At 36.2% G+C, this 22,242-nt stretch overlaps 2 protein-coding genes across 2 annotated transcripts; both read left to right on the top strand.

Annotated features, from left to right (window-relative positions):
• The first annotated feature begins 1,174 nt into the window (after nucleotides 1-1,174).
• On the top strand, nucleotides 1,175-11,280 carry LOC111804841 (ABC transporter G family member 32-like). The gene is made up of 23 exons (XM_023689638.1): nucleotides 1,175-1,697; nucleotides 2,086-2,206; nucleotides 2,332-2,420; nucleotides 2,511-2,595; nucleotides 2,706-2,865; nucleotides 2,935-3,011; nucleotides 3,121-3,174; nucleotides 3,568-3,658; nucleotides 3,736-4,037; nucleotides 4,119-4,400; nucleotides 4,609-4,925; nucleotides 5,022-5,182; nucleotides 5,261-5,402; nucleotides 5,604-5,700; nucleotides 5,895-6,059; nucleotides 6,208-6,339; nucleotides 7,390-7,506; nucleotides 8,407-8,490; nucleotides 8,568-8,701; nucleotides 8,779-9,006; nucleotides 9,713-9,884; nucleotides 9,953-10,207; nucleotides 10,905-11,280. Exons 1-23 carry the CDS (start codon nucleotides 1,423-1,425, stop codon nucleotides 11,175-11,177), a joined length of 3,813 nt encoding a protein of 1,270 aa, XP_023545406.1. The 5' UTR covers nucleotides 1,175-1,422; the 3' UTR covers nucleotides 11,178-11,280.
• A 4,953-nt stretch (nucleotides 11,281-16,233) lies between these two features.
• Nucleotides 16,234-21,158, top strand: LOC111805380 (probable inactive receptor kinase At2g26730). Its single transcript, XM_023690446.1, has 2 exons — nucleotides 16,234-17,918; nucleotides 20,244-21,158. The coding sequence occupies exons 1-2, from the start codon at nucleotides 16,616-16,618 to the stop codon at nucleotides 20,909-20,911; spliced, it is 1,971 nt and encodes a 656-aa protein (XP_023546214.1). The 5' UTR covers nucleotides 16,234-16,615; the 3' UTR covers nucleotides 20,912-21,158.
• The last annotated feature ends 1,084 nt before the right edge of the window (nucleotides 21,159-22,242 follow it).

Below are 22,242 nucleotides of genomic sequence, written 5' to 3'. Positions count from 1 at the left end.
CCAACAAGCTCGGCCGCCTTGCGCGAATTTAGTTTTGGTTTGTTATGGTCTTATTTAGTCTTCACTGTCAGACGCTACCTTTTAAAAAAAAAATGGAAGAGAAGTCAATTGTAGAGTGTTGACCTACTCGGAGAGCACAATATCATATAATTATTATCGAGAGATTCGTTGACCTATTCAGAGAGAATGATATCATACTATTATTATCGAGAGCCGCATTGACCTACTCGAAGAGAATAATATCATACCGTTGTTACCATTTGAGTAGATGGTAAAAAAAAAAAAAGAAAAAAGTAACCATTGGGTAAAACGTGCTTGTTTATGAGGTCCACGTCAAAGCCTAACCCCACTTTCCTATTCTAACTTTCAAGTTTCCATTTTTACACTAAGCTACAAAAATGGGATATTTACCCGCCCTTTCTAAAACAACCATTCTTTCAGGGGTACAACAGTAACTTTTCCCAGTTCAACCGTTTTAATCAAAACATTGTCCGGATGTTCCAGTCCCACGCGCGCCATTGTCGTGCTTAATCAACAATCGCTTCAAAGGACCCTAACGTAATTTCACACTCAATTTCCCACTCTTTATATATAATAAATTTGGATATAAATTCAAAATATACTTTTCTTTTTTTTTTTTCCTCAATTTCTAATGATATATTAATTTTACTTCGCGCATTAATAAAGATAAAGGTAAGGGTGTTCAAAAAATTCAATGACCGAAAAATTCCGTTCAACCCAATTCAACCGGTATGATTTTAAATTGAGTTGAGTTATGAATTAAACTGGTTTATGGATTACCTTAAGACTAGATTGGAACTTAACCGAACAGATATGATTTTGAGTTGGTTAGCTCAATTATATGATAATTTTATGAATGGAGTGGTTTTATATATACCTATATTTATTTTATATTTATTTAATTTCATAAGTATTTTTTTATATTTAAAATAAGTTTTAAATGTTAAAAAATAAATTGATCATTTACTAAACTAAACAAGTGGACCCCACTACTGTTAGTATCCTTACCGGGCGAGTAATATCGATTTTCATACGCGCGAGAGTGGGATTGGGAATGCTTCAGGCATCACCCTCTCTTTTTGTCCTTCCCGCGGCCATTAAATGATCCTTCTCACCCACACTGCTCTTCCACTCTGCTCTTTCAGTTAGAGAGAGAGAGAGAGAGAGAGAGAGAGAGAGAGGAGGAGGAAGAAGCCATTAATGCAGAGCTCAACCACCCATTTCTAGGGCAATATTACTTCACTCACATTCCACAAAGAGATTAACGACGCCTCAGATTCACCAATGTGATACTCTCCTCTTCAAGCATTGCATTGTTTCTTAGTAACTTTCTCTCTCTTTTGGTGCTGGATTACTTGTCTGTTTCCTTTCTCTGGTTTAGCTCATAGATCGCGGTCCACCATGTGGAACACGGCAGAGAACGTGTTCGTTCGGACGGCGTCGTTCAGGGAGGAGGGGGAAGATGAGGAGGCGCTCCGGTGGGCGGCACTCGAGAGGCTACCGACGTATTCGCGTGTGCGGAGAGGAATTTTCAAGAACATTGTTGGACATACCAAGGAGGTTGATGTTACTGAGCTTGAGGCTCAAGAGCAGAAGCTTCTTATTGACAGATTGGTTAGTTCGGTTGATGATGATCCCGAGGTGTTCTTTCAACGAATGCGACGGCGCTTCGACGCGTAATTCCAATTCATCCTTTTTGTTAATTGCTTACTATTTGATGTGTTCATTACTGTTCTTGTTTCTTGGGAAAAAGTTTAGGAAAAACAAAAGGATAATGGCGATCTTCTTTTGGTTATATTCCTGTTTTGCTTCTTATTAATTAATGAACAACAGGACCTGTGATTATTGGGTAGAATGTCGTTTTCTTGCTTCACGGAGCTGTTTTTCACTAATTACTACCGTTAGAAGTTCGAGATTGTGTCAATTTGAGGGTCGTTAATCGTACAGCTACTAGCAATGCTTGCCAGTTCTTTTTCCTGCTGAATTTGGCTTGTGAATATGTAACTTTTATGATTATTGTACTACTGGAATAGCTAAATTGATTAACATTCTCTGACTTTTTAGAGTTGATTTGGAGTTCCCAAAGATTGAGGTTAGATTTCAACAGTTGACAGTAGAATCGTTTGTTCACATTGGAACCAGGGCTCTGCCGACTATTCCCAACTTCATGTGCAACATGATGGAGGTAGGGTAGCATTTACTCTGTATCTCGAACAGGGGTACGCCATTTTTCTGTTAATCAACCATGGAAAATTGCCTTCTTCATCTGTTCGTCTGAAGGTTACTTGATGTTCATATTTATTGTGGCAGACACTTCTTAGGAAACTGAAAATATACAGCAGTCAGAGAAGTAAGCTGACAATTTTAGACAATGTCAGTGGAATTATAAGACCTTCCAGGTAAACTTCCTAGTTCTTAGAATAGTAGAGGTTGAATCTTTGATTATGTTTCTATATTTTAACATGACAAGATCACGAGCTCTTTTGTAGATTGACTTTGTTACTGGGTCCCCCAAGCTCTGGAAAGACAACTTTTCTTCTAGCCCTTGCTGGTCTCCTTGGAAGTGATTTGCAGGTACTGAATAATTGAAACTTTGCACTTCACTGCAAAAACATTGTTCATATTAGCTATGAATTCTAACTTTATCGATTATTTAAACTATTTATTCTTAATTCTTTGGTCAGCAATCAGGGAGAATAACATATAATGGGCATGGCTTCAATGAGTTTGTTCCGCAGAGGACAGCAGCTTATGTTAGTCAGCAGGATCGACATATTGCTGAGATAACTGTTAGAGAAACCCTTGATTTTGCAGGCCGTTGTCAAGGCGTGGGGTTCAAATATGGTAAAGCTATGAAAAATCTTGCAGTGTGATAGCTAATACTTCTCCTAATACTTATTTGAACTGTGACAGACATGCTCATGGAACTAGCAAGAAGGGAAAAGATTGCAGGGATAAAACCTGATGAAGATCTTGATATATTTATGAAGGTATGTAATGTTTTTCGTTTTATTTCCTTTTGTTACCGTGTTGAATGTCAGATATATATTAAATGATTTGAATTTGACTGGTTGTAAATTACTGTAATTTTCTCTCCAGTCCTTGGCTCTAGGGGGTCAAGAGACAAGCCTTGTGGTGGAGTACATTATGAAGGTACATCCAAGTTGCTTTTCACATTTTGATATGTATTGAACTGCTAATAGAAGTTACAACCTTGGCCCTGTTAGATTTCACCTATTTTTGTTTTATTTGTCAGAATGTAAGATATGATTACTGAACTTCCATTATCCTTAAATAAATTGCTTTACTCTCCATGATCTTGATCTTGGCGTAAAAAGATACAATCAATATTTTGGTCAGTCCAGAATTTTCAATTATGAAGTTAAAGTTGTGGAAAGCAGGTGACTGTTTAGTGTTTGACGGTATATTTTCACAAATTGTTTGTATTGTATAACCTTATTTTCTAAAAATTATACTGTTGTGCGTTCTTTGGTTGTAATGCTTTGAAGTCATTGCTCCATACCTGAAGTATTGAAATCTGCGAAGATTTTAGGGTTGGACGTGTGTGCTGACACATTGGTAGGAGATGAAATGCTAAAAGGGATTTCTGGAGGTCAAAAAAAGCGTCTTACAACTGGTTTGCTACCATAAACCTCTTCTACACTGTTGAATGATATTAATATGGGTATTGATAATAACAACACGTGACTTCAGGTGAATTGCTCATTGGTCCGGCAAGAGTTTTATTCATGGACGAGATATCAACTGGGCTTGATAGTTCAACAGCCTATCAAATTATCAAATATCTTAGGCATTCTACCTGTGCACTTGACTCAACCACTGTAGTTTCTCTGCTGCAGCCTGCTCCTGAAACCTATGAGCTATTTGATGATGTTATACTTCTTTGTGAAGGCCAAATTGTATATCAAGGACCCAGAGAAGCTGTTCTTAATTTCTTCGCAGCTATGGGATTCACCTGTCCAGAGAGAAAGAATGTTGCAGACTTCTTGCAAGAAGTAAGCAAGCAGTGAAGAGATCTAACTGCAAATTCCCACTACATTTTTCTGATATTTTTGCTTACCCAATAATGACTATAGGTTATATCAAAGAAGGATCAGGAGCAGTACTGGTCAGTTCCTGATCGTCCTTACCAATTTATCCCCGCAGCAAAGTTTGCCAAAGCTTTTCGTTTGTATCACATCGGGAAGAGTTTATCTGAAGAATTGGAAGTTCCTTTTGATAGACGTTATAACCATCCAGCTTCCTTGTCATCTTCTCAATATGGCGTAAAAAGGCGTGAACTTCTTAAGACCAGCTTTTCATTGCTAAGGCTATTAATGAAGCGAAACTCATTTATCTACATTTTTAAATTTGTTCAGGTAGTAACGCAGTTCTTCTCTATCATTTTTTTTGTTTTGTTTTTGTTTTGCCTTTATGTTACTATCTTCAGAGGTTGAAATAAATCCATTTGTTGCTACTGCTTTGTCTGTAAGCTAGGATAGAAACAACTAATGCGACCATTATAAAAGCAACAATTGAAGGATGAAATTTATCTGTAATGTTGTCCTCATTGTTTCTATTATGCAGTTACTATTGGTTGCAATAATTACAATGAGTGTCTTTTTCCGGACAACAATGGATCATGACACAATTGATGGCGGAGGAATTTATCTTGGGGCACTCTACTTTTCTACTGTTATCATCCTTTTTAATGGATTTACAGAGGTGTCAATGCTGGTGGCCAAAATTCCTGTACTTTACAAGCACAGGGACTTGCACTTTTATCCAAGCTGGGTTTATACTCTTCCTTCTTGGATCTTGAGTATTCCAGTTTCACTCATGGAATCTGGTTTCTGGGTTGCAGTCACGTATTATGTGATTGGATATGATCCTGCTATCACTAGGTAAGTGGTAAAAATTGTGTATTCCTTTTGAATTTGGTGAGATAAGGATAAGTATGTTGACATTGATGGACTTGATAATGGATTCTTCATATGCAGATTCTTGCGGCAATTTTTGTTATTCTTTTCTCTGCATCAAATGTCTATAGCGCTCTTTCGCCTCATGGGATCATTGGGCCGTAACATGATTGTTGCCAATACCTTTGGATCCTTTACTATGTTAGTTGTTATGGCTCTCGGAGGATATATTATTTCAAGAGGTTAATAGTGCATGTTTTCTATATCAACGTCTTAACGTATGAAGTGTGCAAGTATCACATCTGTTCCTTCATTTNCAGCTTTGGGTAAAAGCCAAGCTGTAGTCTCCAAGGAAGAACTGCAAGAAAGAGAGAAAAGAAGGAAAGGAGAAACTACTGTCATTGAGTTGAGACAGTATTTGCAATACTCAGGATCATTGAATGGTCTGAATCTGATTAAGCTGTTTGAAAAAATTAGTACAGTTTTCCTTAGCTATTCGTGAAGTGCTTGCTGCCATTGGCAAACTAATTTATAATTTAACCATCTCAACTNCATTCTTGGGACAAGGTAATAATCTCACTTCTACGACTGTTAATTATCCCAGATGCACATAGCGTTTTCAATGATGTTGAACTTGTTTCTTTTTCTCTCTTCATTGTATAGAGTGTTGGGAAGAATACAAGCATGTNGGATGGTACTTCCCTTCCAACAACTTTCTATGTCTTTCAGCAACATTAATTACTATGTTGATGTTCCCATGGTGAGATATGAATCAATGTCATTTTTCATTATTTGGGCATTTCTTGGTTGGTTATTATCTGATTCNCGGTGTTGGTGCTTTGCTTGGATATACAGTGGTTTTGAATACGCTATTCACATTCTTCCTGGCGTACCTTAAACGTATGCAATCAGTTATAAGTTAATTATATTATTTTACTTCTGGCACTATTTTAGCACCTAAAGATTCTACGTGAGATTACACATTGGTTGGAGAGAGGAACGGAGNAGGACAAATTGCAACTGTTGGTTAATGTTAGTGGATCTTTCAGACCAGGTGTGCTTACAGCGCTACTAGGAGTCAGTGGAGCTGGTAAAACTACTCTCATGGANCTCTTCCTAGTAGACGCGTTTTAAAACCTTGAGGGGAAGCTTAAAAGGGAAAGCCCAAAGAGGATAATATCTCACAAATAGTATTAGAGCCAGACACCGGGCAGTGTGCCAGCGAAGACGTTTNACCATACATATATCTGGTTATCCCAAAAGGCAGGATACATTTGCTAGAGTTGCTGGTTACTGTGAACAGACAGATATTCACTCCCCATGTTTGACTATTATGGAATCACTTCTCTTTTCGGCTTGGCTGCGATTACCTTCAGATGTTGACTTGGAGACACAAAGGGTATAGCCCGATTGATGATTTATTTTAAAGTATGGTGTGTAAATAATGTATATTGATACTTGATAGCTTATANTAAAACCTTGAGGGGAAGCCTAGAAGGGAAAGCCCAAAGAGGATAATATCTGCTAGCGTTTGGCTTAGACTGTTACATATGGTATTAGAGCCAGACACCGGGCGGTATGCCAGCGAGGACGTTGGACCCCCAAAGGGGGTGGATTGTGAGATCCCATATCGGTTGGAGAGGAGAATGAAACATTCCTTATAAGGGTGTAGAAACCTCTTCCTAGTAGACGTATTTTAAAACCTTGAGGGGAAGTCCAAAAGGGAAAGCTCAAAGAGGATAATATCCGCTGGCGGTAGGCTTGGGGTGGAAGATGATTATTTTTAAATGTACATTTATGTTTCTAAATTATTATGACTGATTTGTTGCTTCACCTTTTCNTTGTCAATACCGGGCGTACAATAGTCTGCACAATCCATCAGCCTAGCATAGACATTTTTGAATCTTTTGACGAGGTAATCTCCATTTTTTTCTCATGAACTTGCTTGACTTTTGAGTTACCAAGTGCCATATATTGTGTTTTCTTTTATCAATTTTGATTATGATGATTATATGTGCATCCTTGTAAAAGCCCAAACCCACCGCTAGCCGATATTGTCCTATTTAGACTTTTCCTTTCAGGCTTCTTCTCAAGGTTTTTAAAATGCGTATGTTAGGGAGAGGTTTGTTCCCCTCTCCAACCGATGTGGGATCTCACAATCCACTTCTCTTTGGGGTCCAGCGTCCTCACTGGCACACCGCCTGGTGTCCACCCCCTCCGGGGCCTAGCGTCCTCGCTGGCGCACCACCCGATGTCCACCCCCCTTCGGCGTCCTCGCTGACACACTACCCGGTGTTTGTCTTTGATACCATTTGTAACTGTCGCCCACTGCTAGCAGATATTGTCCTCTTTGGGCTTTTATTTTCAAGCTTTCCTTCAAGGTTTTTAAAATGCGTCTACTAGGGGAGAAGTTTTCACACTCTTATAAAGAATGCTTTGTTCCCCTCTTCAACCAATGNCTGCTGCCATTGTCATGCGGACAGTGAGGAATATTGTCAATACCGGGCGTACAATAGTCTGCACAATCCATCAGCCCAGCATAGACATTTTTGAATCTTTTGACGAGGTAATCTCCATTTTTTTCTCCAGAACTTGCTTGACTTTTGAGTTACCAAGTGCCATATATTGTGTTTTCTTTTATCAATTTTGATTATATGTGCATACCCACCGCTAGTGGATATAGTTCTCTTTAGACTTTCCCTTCTCGGCTTCTCCTCAAGGTTTTTAAAACACGTTTGCTAGGGAGAAGTTTCCACACCCTTATAAAGAATGTTTCATTTCCCTCCCCAATCGATGTGGGATCTCACAATCCACCTCCATTCAAAGCCTTAGCGTCCTCGCTGGCACCCTGCTCAGTGTCCACCTCCCTTTTGGGTCTAGCATCCTCACTGGCACACTACCTGATGTCTACTCCCCTTCGGGGCTTAGCGTCATCGCTGACACACCACCAGGTGTATGGCTCTATTACCATTTGTAACAGTCCAAGCCCACAACTAACAAATATTATTTTCTTTGGGCTTTCCCTTTTGGGCTTCCCCTCAAAGTTTTTAAAAAGCGTCTACAAGGGAGAGGTTTCCACGCCCTTATAAAGAATGCTTTGTTCCCCTCTTCAACCGATATGGGATCTCACAATCCTCGTGTCTCTCTTTTATGCTATTATCATATCTTGTGTACTTTACAATTACCTACAACACTAACGTCTACAATATACACAATTACTTCTATTCATGTATCTTATATATTCCCAACTTGAGAAGAACGGCTTTCTTTCTTCTTCCCACTTATCTCTATATTACTTAATTATATGTAGAAGAGTAATGGAGACGTCATCGGATTGGAGTTTCTTATGCTTCTTTCATCTCAATAGTCTATTTTTATCTTTTTCTGTCACCGCTTGATGACTTCTTTTCTCTCCATTCATTAGTTTTGATGAAGTTCTTTCTAATGATGACATTCTATTCTGCAGCTTTTATTAATGAAGCGTGGAGGAGAACTCATCTATGCTGGTCCATTAGGGCCCAAGTCTCGTGAACTTATCAAGTACTTTGAGGTAAAATTATTTATAGCCGATTGCTAGATATTTTTATATGCACGAATCCTCAGATGTCCCATCCTTATGTTATGTAGGCAGTTGAAGGAGTGCCAAAGATCAAATCTGGCTATAATCCTGCTACATGGATGCTTGAGGTCACTTCTGCAGTTGAAGAAAATCGTCTTGGAGTCGATTTTGCTGAAGTTTACCGGAGATCATCTCTATTCCAGTATGCATCTGTTCATTCTTTTATTTTCATGCAGATGCCATCTGTTTTCTGACTAGTTTCACTTCTTTTTGTTTCAGACGAAATCTAGACTTGGTTGAAACCTTGAGCAGGCCCATCAGTAATTCAAAAGAACTAAACTTCCTAACAAAGTATTCTCAGTCATCTTTCAATCAGTTCTTAGCTTGCCTATGGAAACAGAATTTGTCTTACTGGCGGAATCCACAGTACACTGCAGTGAAATTCTTTTACACTGTTATTATCTCATTGATGCTTGGAACCATATGTTGGAGATTTGGTGCCAAAAGGTTTCTACCATAACTTTGATCTGTTTATCATTTCTATGAAACATTCGACCTTTTTCTCGCTTTTATTTCCATGCCATCACCATTATTTTTGCACACTATTGTTGAGGATGGTTATGAGGGACATTGGCTAATTTAGAGAATGATCGTGGGTTTATAAGTAAAGAATACATCTCCATTGGTGTGAGGCCTTTTGGGAAGTCCAATGCAAAGCCATGAGAGCTTATGGACAATATCATATCATTGTGGAGATCCGTGATTCCTGACATGGTATCAGAGTCATACCCTTAACTTAGTCATGTCAATAAAATCCTCAAATGTCGAACAAAGAAGTTGTGAGCCTCGAAGGTGAAGTCAAAAGTGACTCTAGTGTCGAACAAAGGTGCTTTGTTCAAGGACTCCAGAGAAGGAGTCAAGCCTCGATCAAGGGGAGGCTGTTCGAGGGCTCCATAGGCCTCAGGAGAGGCTGTATATTGTACTTTGTTTGAGGGGAGGATTGTTGGGAGGGAGTCTCATATTGGCTAATTTAGAAAATGATCATGGGTTTATAAGAAATACATCTTCATTGGTATGAGACCTTTTGGGGAAGCCCAAAGCAAAGCCACGAAAACTTATGCTCAAAGTGGACAATATCATACCACTATGAAAGATCCGTGATTCTTAACATCTACCTGGTTAATTATCATCTTATTGTTTTCTTCTCTCACAGGGAAACCCAACAAGACTTATTTAATGCTATGGGATCCCTCTATGCTGCTGTTCTTTTCATTGGAATCACCAATGCCACTGCCGTTCAACCAGTTGTTTCAATTGAGCGGTTTGTCTCGTATAGAGAAAGAGCTGCTGGATTGTATTCTGCATTACCATTTGCATTTGCTCAGGTACCGTCTTATTTGTACCCTGTAATTGGCTTCCTGAAAGTTGGCTAATGCATTGTTTTTATATATAGGTGGCTATCGAGTTCCCTTATGTGTTTGCACAGACAATTATTTATTGCGCCATTTTCTACTCCATGGCTGCATTTGACTGGACAGCTTTGAAGTTCATTTGGTATATTTTCTTTATGTATTTTACCTTGCTATACTTCACTTTCTACGGAATGATGACAACAGCTATCACACCAAATCATAATGTGGGTTCCATCATTGCTGCTCCCTTCTATATGCTTTGGAACCTCTTTAGTGGCTTCATGATTCCTCACAAGGTATTGCTATACTGTCTCTCTTGCATGTTTTTAAGTTGTTCAGCAACACAATTTTGCTTCATAATTCTGTGTTCTAGGAGGGTTAGTACTCTACGTTTCCCCTCCGTTGGAAAGAAACACAAAACATTGTCTCGTTTCTAACTTTCATAAATATAGATTATAATTGAAGTCATGCTAACTGTGAGATCCCACATTGGTTGGAGAGGGAAACGTTGCATTCCTTATAAGAGTGTGGAAACCTCTTCCTATTAGATGTGTTTTAAAATTGTGAGGCTGACGACGATACGTAACAGGCCAAAGCATATAGTGTCTGCTAGCGGTGAGTTTTGGTTGTTACAAATGGTATTATAGCTAGACACCGAGCGGTATGTCAGCAAGGATGCTAGACTCCCAAGGGGGGTGGATTGTGAGATTCCATATTGGTTGGAGAGAAGAACGAAACATTCTTATAAGAGTGTGGAAACCTCTCCCTATTAGACGCGTTTTAAAACTGTGGGGCTAACGTGGACAATATCCACTAAAGTTTTTGAGTTAATCAGTTATTTAGCAGTTCTCTTTGTCTCTCCCCACATACGCGTGAACGAGCGGAGGGTTCGTCCTACCATAACCGCTGTCAAATGACAATAGAAGCATGTTGTTGCTTTTGCTCATATTCATTTTTAGGTGACCTAAATTGTTGCTCTCCTGCTTATTTCAGCGAATCCCAATATGGTGGAGATGGTATTATTGGGCTAATCCTGTGGCTTGGAGTTTATATGGACTCCAAGTATCACAATATGGCGATGACAATAAGCTTGTAAAGCTATCAGATGGAATTAACTCGGTAGCGATCCACGACGTTCTCAAGCATGTTTTCGGGTTTAGACATGATTTCTTAGGCGTAGCTGCCATCATGGTCTTTGGTTTCTGCCTGTTTTTTGCCACCATCTTTGCTTTCGCCATAAAATCCTTCAACTTCCAAAGGAGATGAGAGGTTTGGTTCTTATAGATTCTGTATAGTATGTACCTAAGATCACTCATTGTACACTTCTAGCTCGAAGTTTTCTATATAGAAAGAAATAATAGTTTCTTCAGTTCCTCTTCTTTCTGGGTCACAGGTTTGGCTATTGAAAGTTGGTCGGTTCAACCTAGTCCTAAACAATGTCTAGATCTTTGGACTTGGTCGATCAGACTTGGACCTTCACTTTTTAAGATTGGGTTAGACAAAATCAATCCAATAATTAGAATGAATGAGACGTAAATTTATTCTATTTTTAATATTCTCTTATTTTAATTATATATATATATATATATACTCGTTCACTTTTCTGTTGTCTTTTCTAATTAGGAAAAAAAAAGCATTTAAAATTATTCAAAATAAAAGAAAAAATAAAAAAATCCAAAATTTGATCCTCTCCACATGTATCTTTGTCTCATTGCGTGGATGTGACACTAACACTTAATTTTATAAGGAAAATAAAAACATTATTCGTATAACTAATTGAATTAAGTTCAAATCAATACTTTAATACAAACATTCATGGTCAAGTGAAAAATCATGTGTAACATAGGCTTCTGATACTTAACGATAACCAATGACAATGACAAGAGAAAAACGAAGAAAAAGACGAAGGTAGAAAAGCGAGAATAAGGAGTTGCGCCATGAGTCTATGAAAATAAAAAAGTTATACCGTTTCACTCTTAAAAATTGCAGAATTGTCGGAGACACGTTTACNTTGGACCTTCACTTTTTAAGATTGGGTTAGACAAAATCAATCCAATAATTAGAATGAATGAGACGTAAATTTATTCTATTTTTAATATTCTCTTATTTTAATTATATATATATATATATATACTCGTTCACTTTTCTGTTGTCTTTTCTAATTAGGAAAAAAAAAGCATTTAAAATTATTCAAAATAAAAGAAAAAATAAAAAAATCCAAAATTTGATCCTCTCCACATGTATCTTTGTCTCATTGCGTGGATGTGACACTAACACTTAATTTTATAAGGAAAATAAAAACATTATTCGTATAACTAATTGAATTAAGTTCAAATCAATACTTTAATACAAACATTCATGGTCAAGTGAAAAATCATGTGTAACATAGGCTTCTGATACTTAACGATAACCAATGACAATGACAAGAGAAAAACGAAGAAAAAGACGAAGGTAGAAAAGCGAGAATAAGGAGTTGCGCCATGAGTCTATGAAAATAAAAAAGTTATACCGTTTCACTCTTAAAAATTGCAGAATTGTCGGAGACACGTTTACAACATAACCCAACTCTCTATTTTCAGGTTAAATTATTAGACAAATTATTTTTAAAAAAATCCTATACATTCACAGTAAAGTTTAAATTAATAACTAAAATCTCATAAAATTCAAATATCAATTATTCATCGGTAGCAATGCATCACTAACATTGGTTCGAGACGTTAAACGTCATTAAACATTTTGAAAATAGGGTTACAATCCAACCAATCCAATCAAATTGGATTAGATAGTCTCAATTGATCATACTATCGAGAGAATTTGAGTAGAGTTTAACGAGTATAATTTAAAAACAATAAACAATAAGAGAGAGAAAGAGAGCACAAATATATTCTTGTATGGTAAGACAATCATATGTGACCAAAATGCAACTCTTTTCATCATGTGTGGTCTTAAACTAAGTGGATAATAATTTTAAGTCCTTTTCCAATATCTTTAATAAATTAATAATTAATTTTTTTTTTTAATTCTGATCTAACTTTCACATTAAATAAGATATTAATCTAATTCTATGCTATTAAATTAAACCAGGGTAAATGGTTCGAGTTTTCACTATTAATATTTACTTTTGGTCTCTAGGGTTGACTTTTTCATTAATTAATTTAAATATTATGATATAGATTTTGTTTATTGTTACGTATTGTCATTAATTAAAACCATGTGGAATCTCACAGTTCACTCCCTTCGGGGTCTAGTGTCCTCGCTGACACACTATCTGCTGTCTGGCTCTAATACCATTTGTAACAAATATTGTCCGGTTTGGCTCGTTACATATCGTCGTCAACCTCATAGGTTTAAAACGCGTGTGATACACATATTTTTATACTTTTATAAGGAATGATGTGTTCTCCTTATCGGCCTCAAAGTTTTAATGTAATATTTTAAAACTTCGAGACTAAATAGAAATTACATTCTAACGTCGGAAAATGATAATTAAATATATATATATATATATTTTTTCAAAGAAAGTAATAATATGAAATAAATTAAGGCAAAATAAGGTCTTATCTTGTCCCAATGTGGTTAGTTATAGACAACAACAATAATGAATCCGACCTGTCACATTAACACATTTAATCAAGCTTATGTGGGTCCATTTAGTTAAATAATTATTTTTTTATTTTAAATTTGTAAAAGGGAATAATTAGTAATAATATTTATTAAAAAAAAAAAATACATTGATTCTATTACGAATTACGACCCTCCACAATGGTATGATATTGTCCACTTTTAACATAACCTCTCGTTATCATCGTACTTAAAATTACTCTAAACACACGTATTTAAGCTTAGTTTTACACCTTTAACGTGAATTTTCTGCATGTCGATTACCATTGACCTAGATCCACTTTTAACCTTATAAACGTAATTTTTACTCCGTCAAAATTAATTTTAAATAATTAAAAACTAATTAAAAAACACGTACGAAATCGTTAATACGTGTTAGAATCAAATCGCTTTGCTTATAAGTTGGGCATTGATGGGTGCCTTTCTCCTCTTACTTGAGTGTGTGATAAAAATAAAAATCATAACTTATAATTACCCTAAGGAAACTTCTTCATGAATCTCATACTATATAATATAATACAAAATATATAATCATAAAGTATTTCCAAAGAAGTTGAATATTAGAGATAAAATAATTGGCATTTGCAAACATTATAATAAGACAAATTGATGCCTCATTCTTCCATTTGGGATCATTTTATTTCATCAAAATATTATATATTATAGTTTTAATTATACTTTCTAACTATAGTTGTAATTATATATTATAGTTTTAATTATACTTCCATTTGTCACACTTAATTATCACATTTATTATTATTTTATTCACTAAGTAATTTCTGAAATAGATATTAAAGTTGAGTTATAAATTTTAATTAAATTTAACATTTTAATTTTATTAAAAATTTAAATTTAAATAATTCGAACAAATCCAACCCAAAAAAATTAATGATTGGGTTAAAAAATTTATAACTCGAATAATTAGAATGAATTTATAAAAATGTCATAATCCGACTCAATTCGACCCATAACGACCATATATAAAACGTAATTAAAATCGATAAGAAATTAAATTTTAGAAGAATATAAAATGCTATTTTTTTTAAAAAAAAGAAAATTGGTTCAACGAATCACTTATCTCTGAATGGAAAGAATTTAAAAATTATAAAATAATTAATTTAAAGTAAACATTTCATTAATGTTTCTTGAAATTTTATTTTTTATATATATATAAAAATATTAAAATTATTTAAAATTAATAAAGTTATCTTCAATTTGGATGCCCTCGACCGGCCGAGTGAGATTTTTTTCACAGACGGAATTTCGGTCCAAAGTCAAACCGGCCGTTAATTTTCCGTTTACGAAGAATCAAAGTTTCGATCCAACGGTTGGTGTAATTGGATTTAGCCCAAATTAGTACGTAAAAACGGGTTGGTGATCAGATTTATCAGACGAAACATTTGATGGGACAATCTGGACCGTCAAATCTTGATGGGCCCCACTGCCTTAACGACAAAACAATGTCGCCGTTTAACCCTCCGAGTTTTCACCCCCTTCTGTTGATATCCTAATCTCCAATCTCGGCGCGTTCGTTGCACTGCGTTAAACGTAGCCAGAAATTTTTATTTTATATATATATATATATATATATATTTTTTTCTAATTACTATTTAAAATTATTTTAAATTATTGGGCTATTTCTGATTACTATTTAAACTATTTTTTATTCACATAAAATTATTGGGCTAATTTTTTAAAAAAATTATTTTACATAAATTTATATAAAAAATGTTCAAACATAAAAAAAATAAAGTTTTTAAAAACATTTGTTAAAAATATTATTTTAAACCTTTTAATTTCTCTATTTTTAATAAATCTCAAAATTAGTTATAGCAATTACCTTATAACCTATTTTTTTCAAAAAAAAAAAAAATATATTAATCACTATTTATTTATTTTCTAAATTACAGGGGTACACGAGTATAATAAGATTGAGTTCAAAAAACGTTTTAGACCAATAAAAAATTGGGTTAGTGACCCGAGCAATTGGAGTAAAGTTCACACCTAATTCAACTCAACCCTCTATTCTCAAGTTGGGTTCCCGATTGTTTTTATTATTATTATTTACAAAGTTCTATTTATCTACCATATATATTACATTAATAACTAAAATTTCATACAATTCAATATCAAATATTTACGAGCACCACTAACATCTCTTACAAACGTTATATATTCTTAATTTTTTTTTAAAAGTAAGTAGGGTTAGAATGAATTATAACCCTATTTTTGAGTTGGTCTAGTTGACCTGAAAAAAGGTCAACCCACGAACCAAACCAATAAAAAATTCAACTCAACCCAATTTTATAGTTTGGGTTGACTAATTCACTCTTAATACATTGNGGGTTAGAATGAATTATAACCCTATTTTTGAGTTGGTCTAGTTGACCTGAAAAAAGGTCAACCCACGAACCAAACCAATAAAAAATTCAACTCAACCCAATTTTATAGTTTGGGTTGACTAATTCACTCAAAGAAAAGATTAATTTTAATATATTTTTTTAAAATATAGAAATTAAAATTAAGATTTATTATAATAAATAAAATAAAAGACATTTTAAAGAGAAAAAATTAAAGATGAATAATTGCAATAGTATTGGAGAGTGAAGTACAGGAGCGGAAGAAGCGCGTGGGGGATGGAAAAAGAAGCGTTGCATTTCTTTTTCTTCATCATCTTCTTCCTTTGATTTCACAGCGACAGTTTATAAAAAGATTAAAAAGAAAAGAAAGAGGAACGTTTCCAAATGCTCTCCGCCATTACTGCTCCTCTCTGTTTTCTCTTCTCCCTTTTTCTTTTTTTAACTTTCGTGGGCCATTCATCGTCCTCCTGAACCCTCTCTCTCTCTCTCTCTCTCTACAAAACCACCCTCTTCCCCTTTCTCTCACTATCCCCCATTTCTTCTCTCTCTCTCTCTCTCTCTCTCTCTCTCTCTCTCTCTCTCTCTCATGGCTTTTCGCCGGCAAACCATTTCTGGTTTTGCCAAATACCACCATTACATACCACTGTTCCAAACCGCCCTGTAGAAGACAACCAACATCTCTGTTCTCTAATTCCTCCTCTGTTTTGTCTCTGTAAAAACACAATGGCGGCGGCGATTTCTCTCTGCTCTGTTTTTCTTCTTCTTCTTCTTCTTCTTCTTCTGACTCAGTGGGTCAACTCGGAGCCGACTCAGGACAAACAAGCGCTTCTCGATTTCCTCTCTAAAACCCCTCATGCCAATCGGGTTCAATGGAATCCTTCCAATTCCGTCTGTACTTGGATCGGCGTCGAGTGCGATTCCAACCAGTCGTTTGTTTACTCTCTTCGTTTGCCCGGCGTTGGCCTCGTTGGTCCGATTCCGGCTAATACCATCGGGAAATTGACTCAGCTCCGAGTTCTTAGCCTCCGTTCCAACCGTCTCTCCGGTGGGATCCCATCGGATTTTTCCAATTTGATAATGCTGCGGAATCTGTATCTTCAGGATAATGCTTTCTCCGGCGAGTTTCCGCCGAGTTTGACTCAGCTAACTCGGCTGACTCGGCTCGATTTGTCGTCGAATAATATGTCCGGTCCGATTCCGCCGTCTGTTGACAATCTGACACATCTGAGTGGGCTTTTCTTGCAGAACAATGGGTTCTCCGGTTCACTCCCGAATATCTCCGCCGTGAATTTAACAAACTTCAATGTCTCTAACAACAAACTCAACGGCTCGATTCCGAAATCGTTAGCTAAATTCCCGGAATCCTCTTTCGCCGGAAACTTAGATCTCTGCGGTGGACCATTCCCATCCTGCAGCGGACCCTCTCCAACTCCGTCGCAAAACCCCCCACCGACCGACGGAATCAGAAAATCCAAGAAGCTCTCCACGGCGGCGATAATCGGAATAATCATCGGCGCTGTTTTCGTTGCCTTTCTCCTCCTCCTCTTCCTCATCCTCTGTCTTCGACGGCGGTCCAATAGGCAGCCGGCGAAGTCACAGAAACCACCATCGACAGTGGGAACAACGGCGAGAACAATCCCAATAGCGGAGGCGGGAACATCATCATCAAAAGACGACATTACCGGAGGGTCAATTGAGGCGACGGAGAGGAACAAGCTAGTGTTCTTCGAAGGAGGGATTTACAATTTCGATTTGGAGGATTTGTTGAGAGCATCGGCGGAGGTATTGGGGAAAGGAAGCGTGGGAACGTCGTACAAGGCGGTGCTGGAGGAAGGGACGACGGTGGTGGTGAAGCGGCTGAAGGATGTGGTGGTGACGAAGAAGGAATTCGAGACACAAATGGAGATTTTAGGGAAAATCAAACACGAAAATGTGGTTCCGCTCAGAGCTTTCTACTTCTCCAAAGACGAAAAACTGCTCGTTTATGATTACATCTCCACCGGCAGCTTCTCCGCCAGTCTCCACGGTCAGTTCCCTTCCTCCTCCGTCGTCATTTTTTTTAATTTTTTTAATTTTTTTAATTTTATTTTATTCCATCGCTTGCATTGTTCTTAGTGAGGTTGACTACATATTGGGAAGTGTGTTTAATTATTTTTTAAAAAATTAATTTTATGGTCAATTAAAAGTTAATTATTTTTTTAAATAAAAAATTTAGTATATTATGTTTTATAAAAATTTAATGTTAAAAATTAATAATTTTGTTTTAATGTATATGGGTAGATTGGAAATGCTATGTTTTATAAAAATTTAATAATTAATATATGTATATAAAAGTTGAACTATGCTCATATTGGTATATTAAAATATATATAAATGAGCGAGTTATTATCCTATANATGGGTAGATTGGAAATGCTATGTTTTATAAAAATTTAATAATGCTCATATTCGTATATTAAAATATATATAAATAAGCGAGTTATTATCCTATGTTTTATAAAAAAATTAATATTGAAAATTAATAATTTTGAATAAAAGATATTTCGTTAAATAAATAATATATATATATATATATGAATAAGTGGACTTTATATGGAAAATAAAAAAAATATTTTGAAATTTTTTTAGTTTATTTAAAAAAGAAATGATAATTAGAGAGAATTGGGAAGATGGGTGACAGCGCATGGGGGTGGCTTTTTGTTCAAGAGATCACATTATGAGCATGTAGTGATTGAAAAAAATATAATTAAATTTATTTATTTAATTTTTAATATTTATTATTATTANAAAAAAGAAATGATAATTAGAGAGAATTGGGAAGATGGGTGACAGCGCATGGGGGTGGCTTTTTGTTCAAGAGATCACATTATGAGCATGTAGTGATTGAAAAAAATATAATTAAATTAATTTATTTAATTTTTAATATTTATTATTTTTTTTTTTTTAATTTGGTATAAATTTAATGCCGACCAGCTCAAAAGTGTACTTGCTTTAATTCCTCACTGTCTAGAGACATTCTTAGTTTTTGCTCAGACATTATTCATCATTATTTCATGTTTTTATTAATTTCTGTTTGTTTTCTCAAATCTACCCTCTTTCACTGTCTTAATTACTGTTTTACCCCTAATTTTTCTAAAAAAATTTGTATTATTAGGTCCTAATGTTTGGATGGTTCGGATCATCAACCCAATTAATCTAAAATTTTGATNACCCTCTTTCACTGTCTTAATTACTGTTTTACCCCTAATTTTTTCTAAAAAAATTTGTAATATTAGGTCGGAATGTTCGGATTGTTCGGATCATGGACCCAATTAATCTAAAATTTTGATTTGGTTCAAATGATCTTTCTAGGAATTATGCCCCGGTAATATAGCAATGACCTGAAATGGTGTAGTAGTGTTCGGATTCCAAGTTACTACTATATAGGAGTGTTAATATGACCTAAGAGTCTGGCTAACTTGGATTACCCAACCCAAACCATAAAAGTTAGGTTGTGTTAGATTTTTGTCGGTTAGGGTGAGGTTAACTCTATTGATTGAATGTTAGTGATGTGTTGTGACTTGTGAATATTTGATATTTGAGTTTTATGAGATTTTAATTACTAGTGTAACATGTATGGTAGACAAGTATAATTTTTTAAAAATAATTATATAAAAATAACCCGACCCAACCCCAAAATAGAGAAGTTGGGTTGGGTTGGGTTGTGAAGTCTGTTCGGGAGGTGGATTCTTCAGGTCACCAACCCAACCAATATTAAATTTTAGGTTGATTTTCCCAATCCGTATACACTTTTAGAAATTATGACCTAGTAGTGTAGCATCGACCCGAGACTTTGTGGTAATGTTCGGATTCCAATTTTCATTCCAAGCCACTACGGTCAAACCCGACCTCGTAAGACACCGAAAAAGTTCGAGAGAGAGAAAAAAAAAGATGGCTTGTGAATAAAGAAAGATGGGTCACTCAATGGAGTGTTGAATTTTTGTAGCTCAAAGTTGGTGGCATGTTTTTTTTGGTTGCTTTAAGCTTATAATTGAAGCCTTAGCTTTAGGCTTTTATCACATTGCCTCACTTTACTTCTTCGAGTTTGGAAACAATATTTACCAAAATACCCTTTTACAGAAAAGTCCCTACTTGGCTTTTCTTTCAAAATATTACGGAAATAAAATAATTTGAATAGGATCGACTCAACGAGCGCGAGCTTAGAAGGCTCGAATATAAGGTTTTAGATCGAGTAGTGGTAGGTTTTTTAATTTCTTAACTTTGTAAGCCCTTAAATGTAAATATGAGAAATTGTAAAGAAATATATAATTTTTAAAAAAATTAAAAATTAAATAGTTAATTCGATGTCACAGGAAGCAGAGGCTCCGGCAGGACGCCGCTGGATTGGGATTCAAGAATGAGAATAGCAGTAAGCGTCGGCCGGGGACTAACCCATCTCCACGTCGTCGGCAAGGTGGTTCACGGCAACATTAAATCCTCCAACATTCTTCTCCGGCCGGACCACGACGCCTGCATTTCCGATTTCGGCCTGAACTCCCTCTTCGGCACCGCCACGCCGCCGAATCGCGTCGCCGGCTACAGAGCACCCGAGGTCGTCGAGACCCGAAAAGTCACATTCAAATCGGACGTTTACAGCTACGGCGTTCTCCTCCTCGAGCTTCTGACCGGAAAAGCCCCCAATCAGCAATCCCTTGGCGAAGACGGAATCGACCTTCCACGGTGGGTCCAATCCGTCGTCCGGGAGGAATGGACGGCGGAGGTTTTCGACGCAGAGCTAATGCGGTTCCACAATATCGAAGAAGAAATGGTTCAATTGCTTCAAATTGCAATGTCCTGTGTTTCGACTGTCCCCGATCAACGGCCGACGATGCCGGAAGTTGTACGGATGATCGAAGATATGAACAGTCATAGAAGCGAGACCGATGATGGGTTGCGTCAGTCTTCCGATGACCCATCGAAAGGATCGGACGTGAACACGCCGCCGGCGGAGTCTAGAACTCCGCCGCGAGTGACGCCGTAGAAAGGGCAAAAACCAAAACGAATCTTATTCCGTTAAATCCATATTTTCTCGGGAAACAAACAGGGTAAGAACATGGTGGGGCCTCCTTCAAAATGTGCATAAAAAGGAGCTAAATGGTGGGTTTGATTGAAGGAGAAATTATCCAATTCTTCCATTTCTATTTCTTCATGTTATTTTATTTTTAGTTTGTAATCATTTTAATTGAATTTCTCGTTCTTATTAATCAAAGTTCGATTTGTTAGACGAACACGACTCTCCATATCGATATGATATTGTCCACTTTGAGCAAAAGCTAGAGCTTTTGCGCTTCCCCAAATTAGCCCATGATCATTCCCTAAATTAGCCGATGTGAGACTTTCATCATCCAACGCCTCCTCTCGAACAAAGTACGTCTCCCCTTAATCGAGGCTCGACTCTTTTGGAGTCTTAGTCATTTTTTACTATGCCTTCGAGGAGACTTGACTCTTTTTCTTTTAGAGTCATTTGTTCGACATTTGAGGATTTACCAATCTATTGGCACGACTAAGTTTAGGGCACGACTCGAATACCATGTTAGGTTGAATGGCACTGTGACCTATATGGGTCACGACCTCATGTACTTATAGATGTGTATAATAAAGATTACATTGTAAATCATAGATTTGATAACAAACGAGTAAATCACTAGATTATCTTACTATGTACAGATATGATTTATTCTACGTTTAACACGACTCACTTACAAGTGACCCTTTAACCGTTAGAGCTATTACGTGTTGAATCCACATTCAATACATGACGGTCTTAACATTCCCCTCACATGAATCTTAATTTTTTAAAATCAAAATTTCACGAGAATTACGATGGGTACCCTAGGCTAAAGATTCTAGCTATACAAACGAACACAAAAGTTTACGTACCCAAAATACCCTTTTTCCAGTTTTAGAGATATTTTTTAAAGTTCGGGTTTACTTTTTATCGTATTGTAAGTGAGAAGCAATGCTTTAATTTCTTACATACAAGCTGGCAATGAGACCAAATAACAAATCAGGACATTATTTGTACCCAAAAATTTGACTTTGAAAAGATAAAATGTTTACTTTTTTCTATCAACAGGCACATGGGCATGTAACCTAGCTTCTTCAATCAATTCATCCAAATTATTTCAATATATATATATATTATATTATATTTATCTTATAGATATTAGGTCAAATCAATGAAAAATATGAAATTGTACTGATAAAGATAATACCCTTAAACTTTAGAGTGCAGTTCAGTCATGCGAAATTGTACTGATAAACATAATACCCTTAAACTTTAGAGTGCAGTTCAGTCATGCTCGACTTTGA

This window comes from Cucurbita pepo, chromosome LG11 (genome assembly GCF_002806865.2).
Source record: "Cucurbita pepo subsp. pepo cultivar mu-cu-16 chromosome LG11, ASM280686v2, whole genome shotgun sequence".
NCBI lineage: Eukaryota > Viridiplantae > Streptophyta > Magnoliopsida > Cucurbitales > Cucurbitaceae > Cucurbita > Cucurbita pepo.
This window is presented reverse-complemented; position numbering and strand designations above follow the sequence as displayed.

Coding starts and splice junctions, on each gene's coding strand:
- LOC111805380 (XM_023690446.1), top strand. CDS start 16,616: ATGGCGGCGGCGATTTCTCTCTGCTCTGTTTTTCTTCTTCTTCTTCTT. Junction 17,919..20,243: donor CTTCTCCGCCAGTCTCCACG/GTCAGTTCCCTT, acceptor TCGATGTCACAG/GAAGCAGAGGCTCCGGCAGG.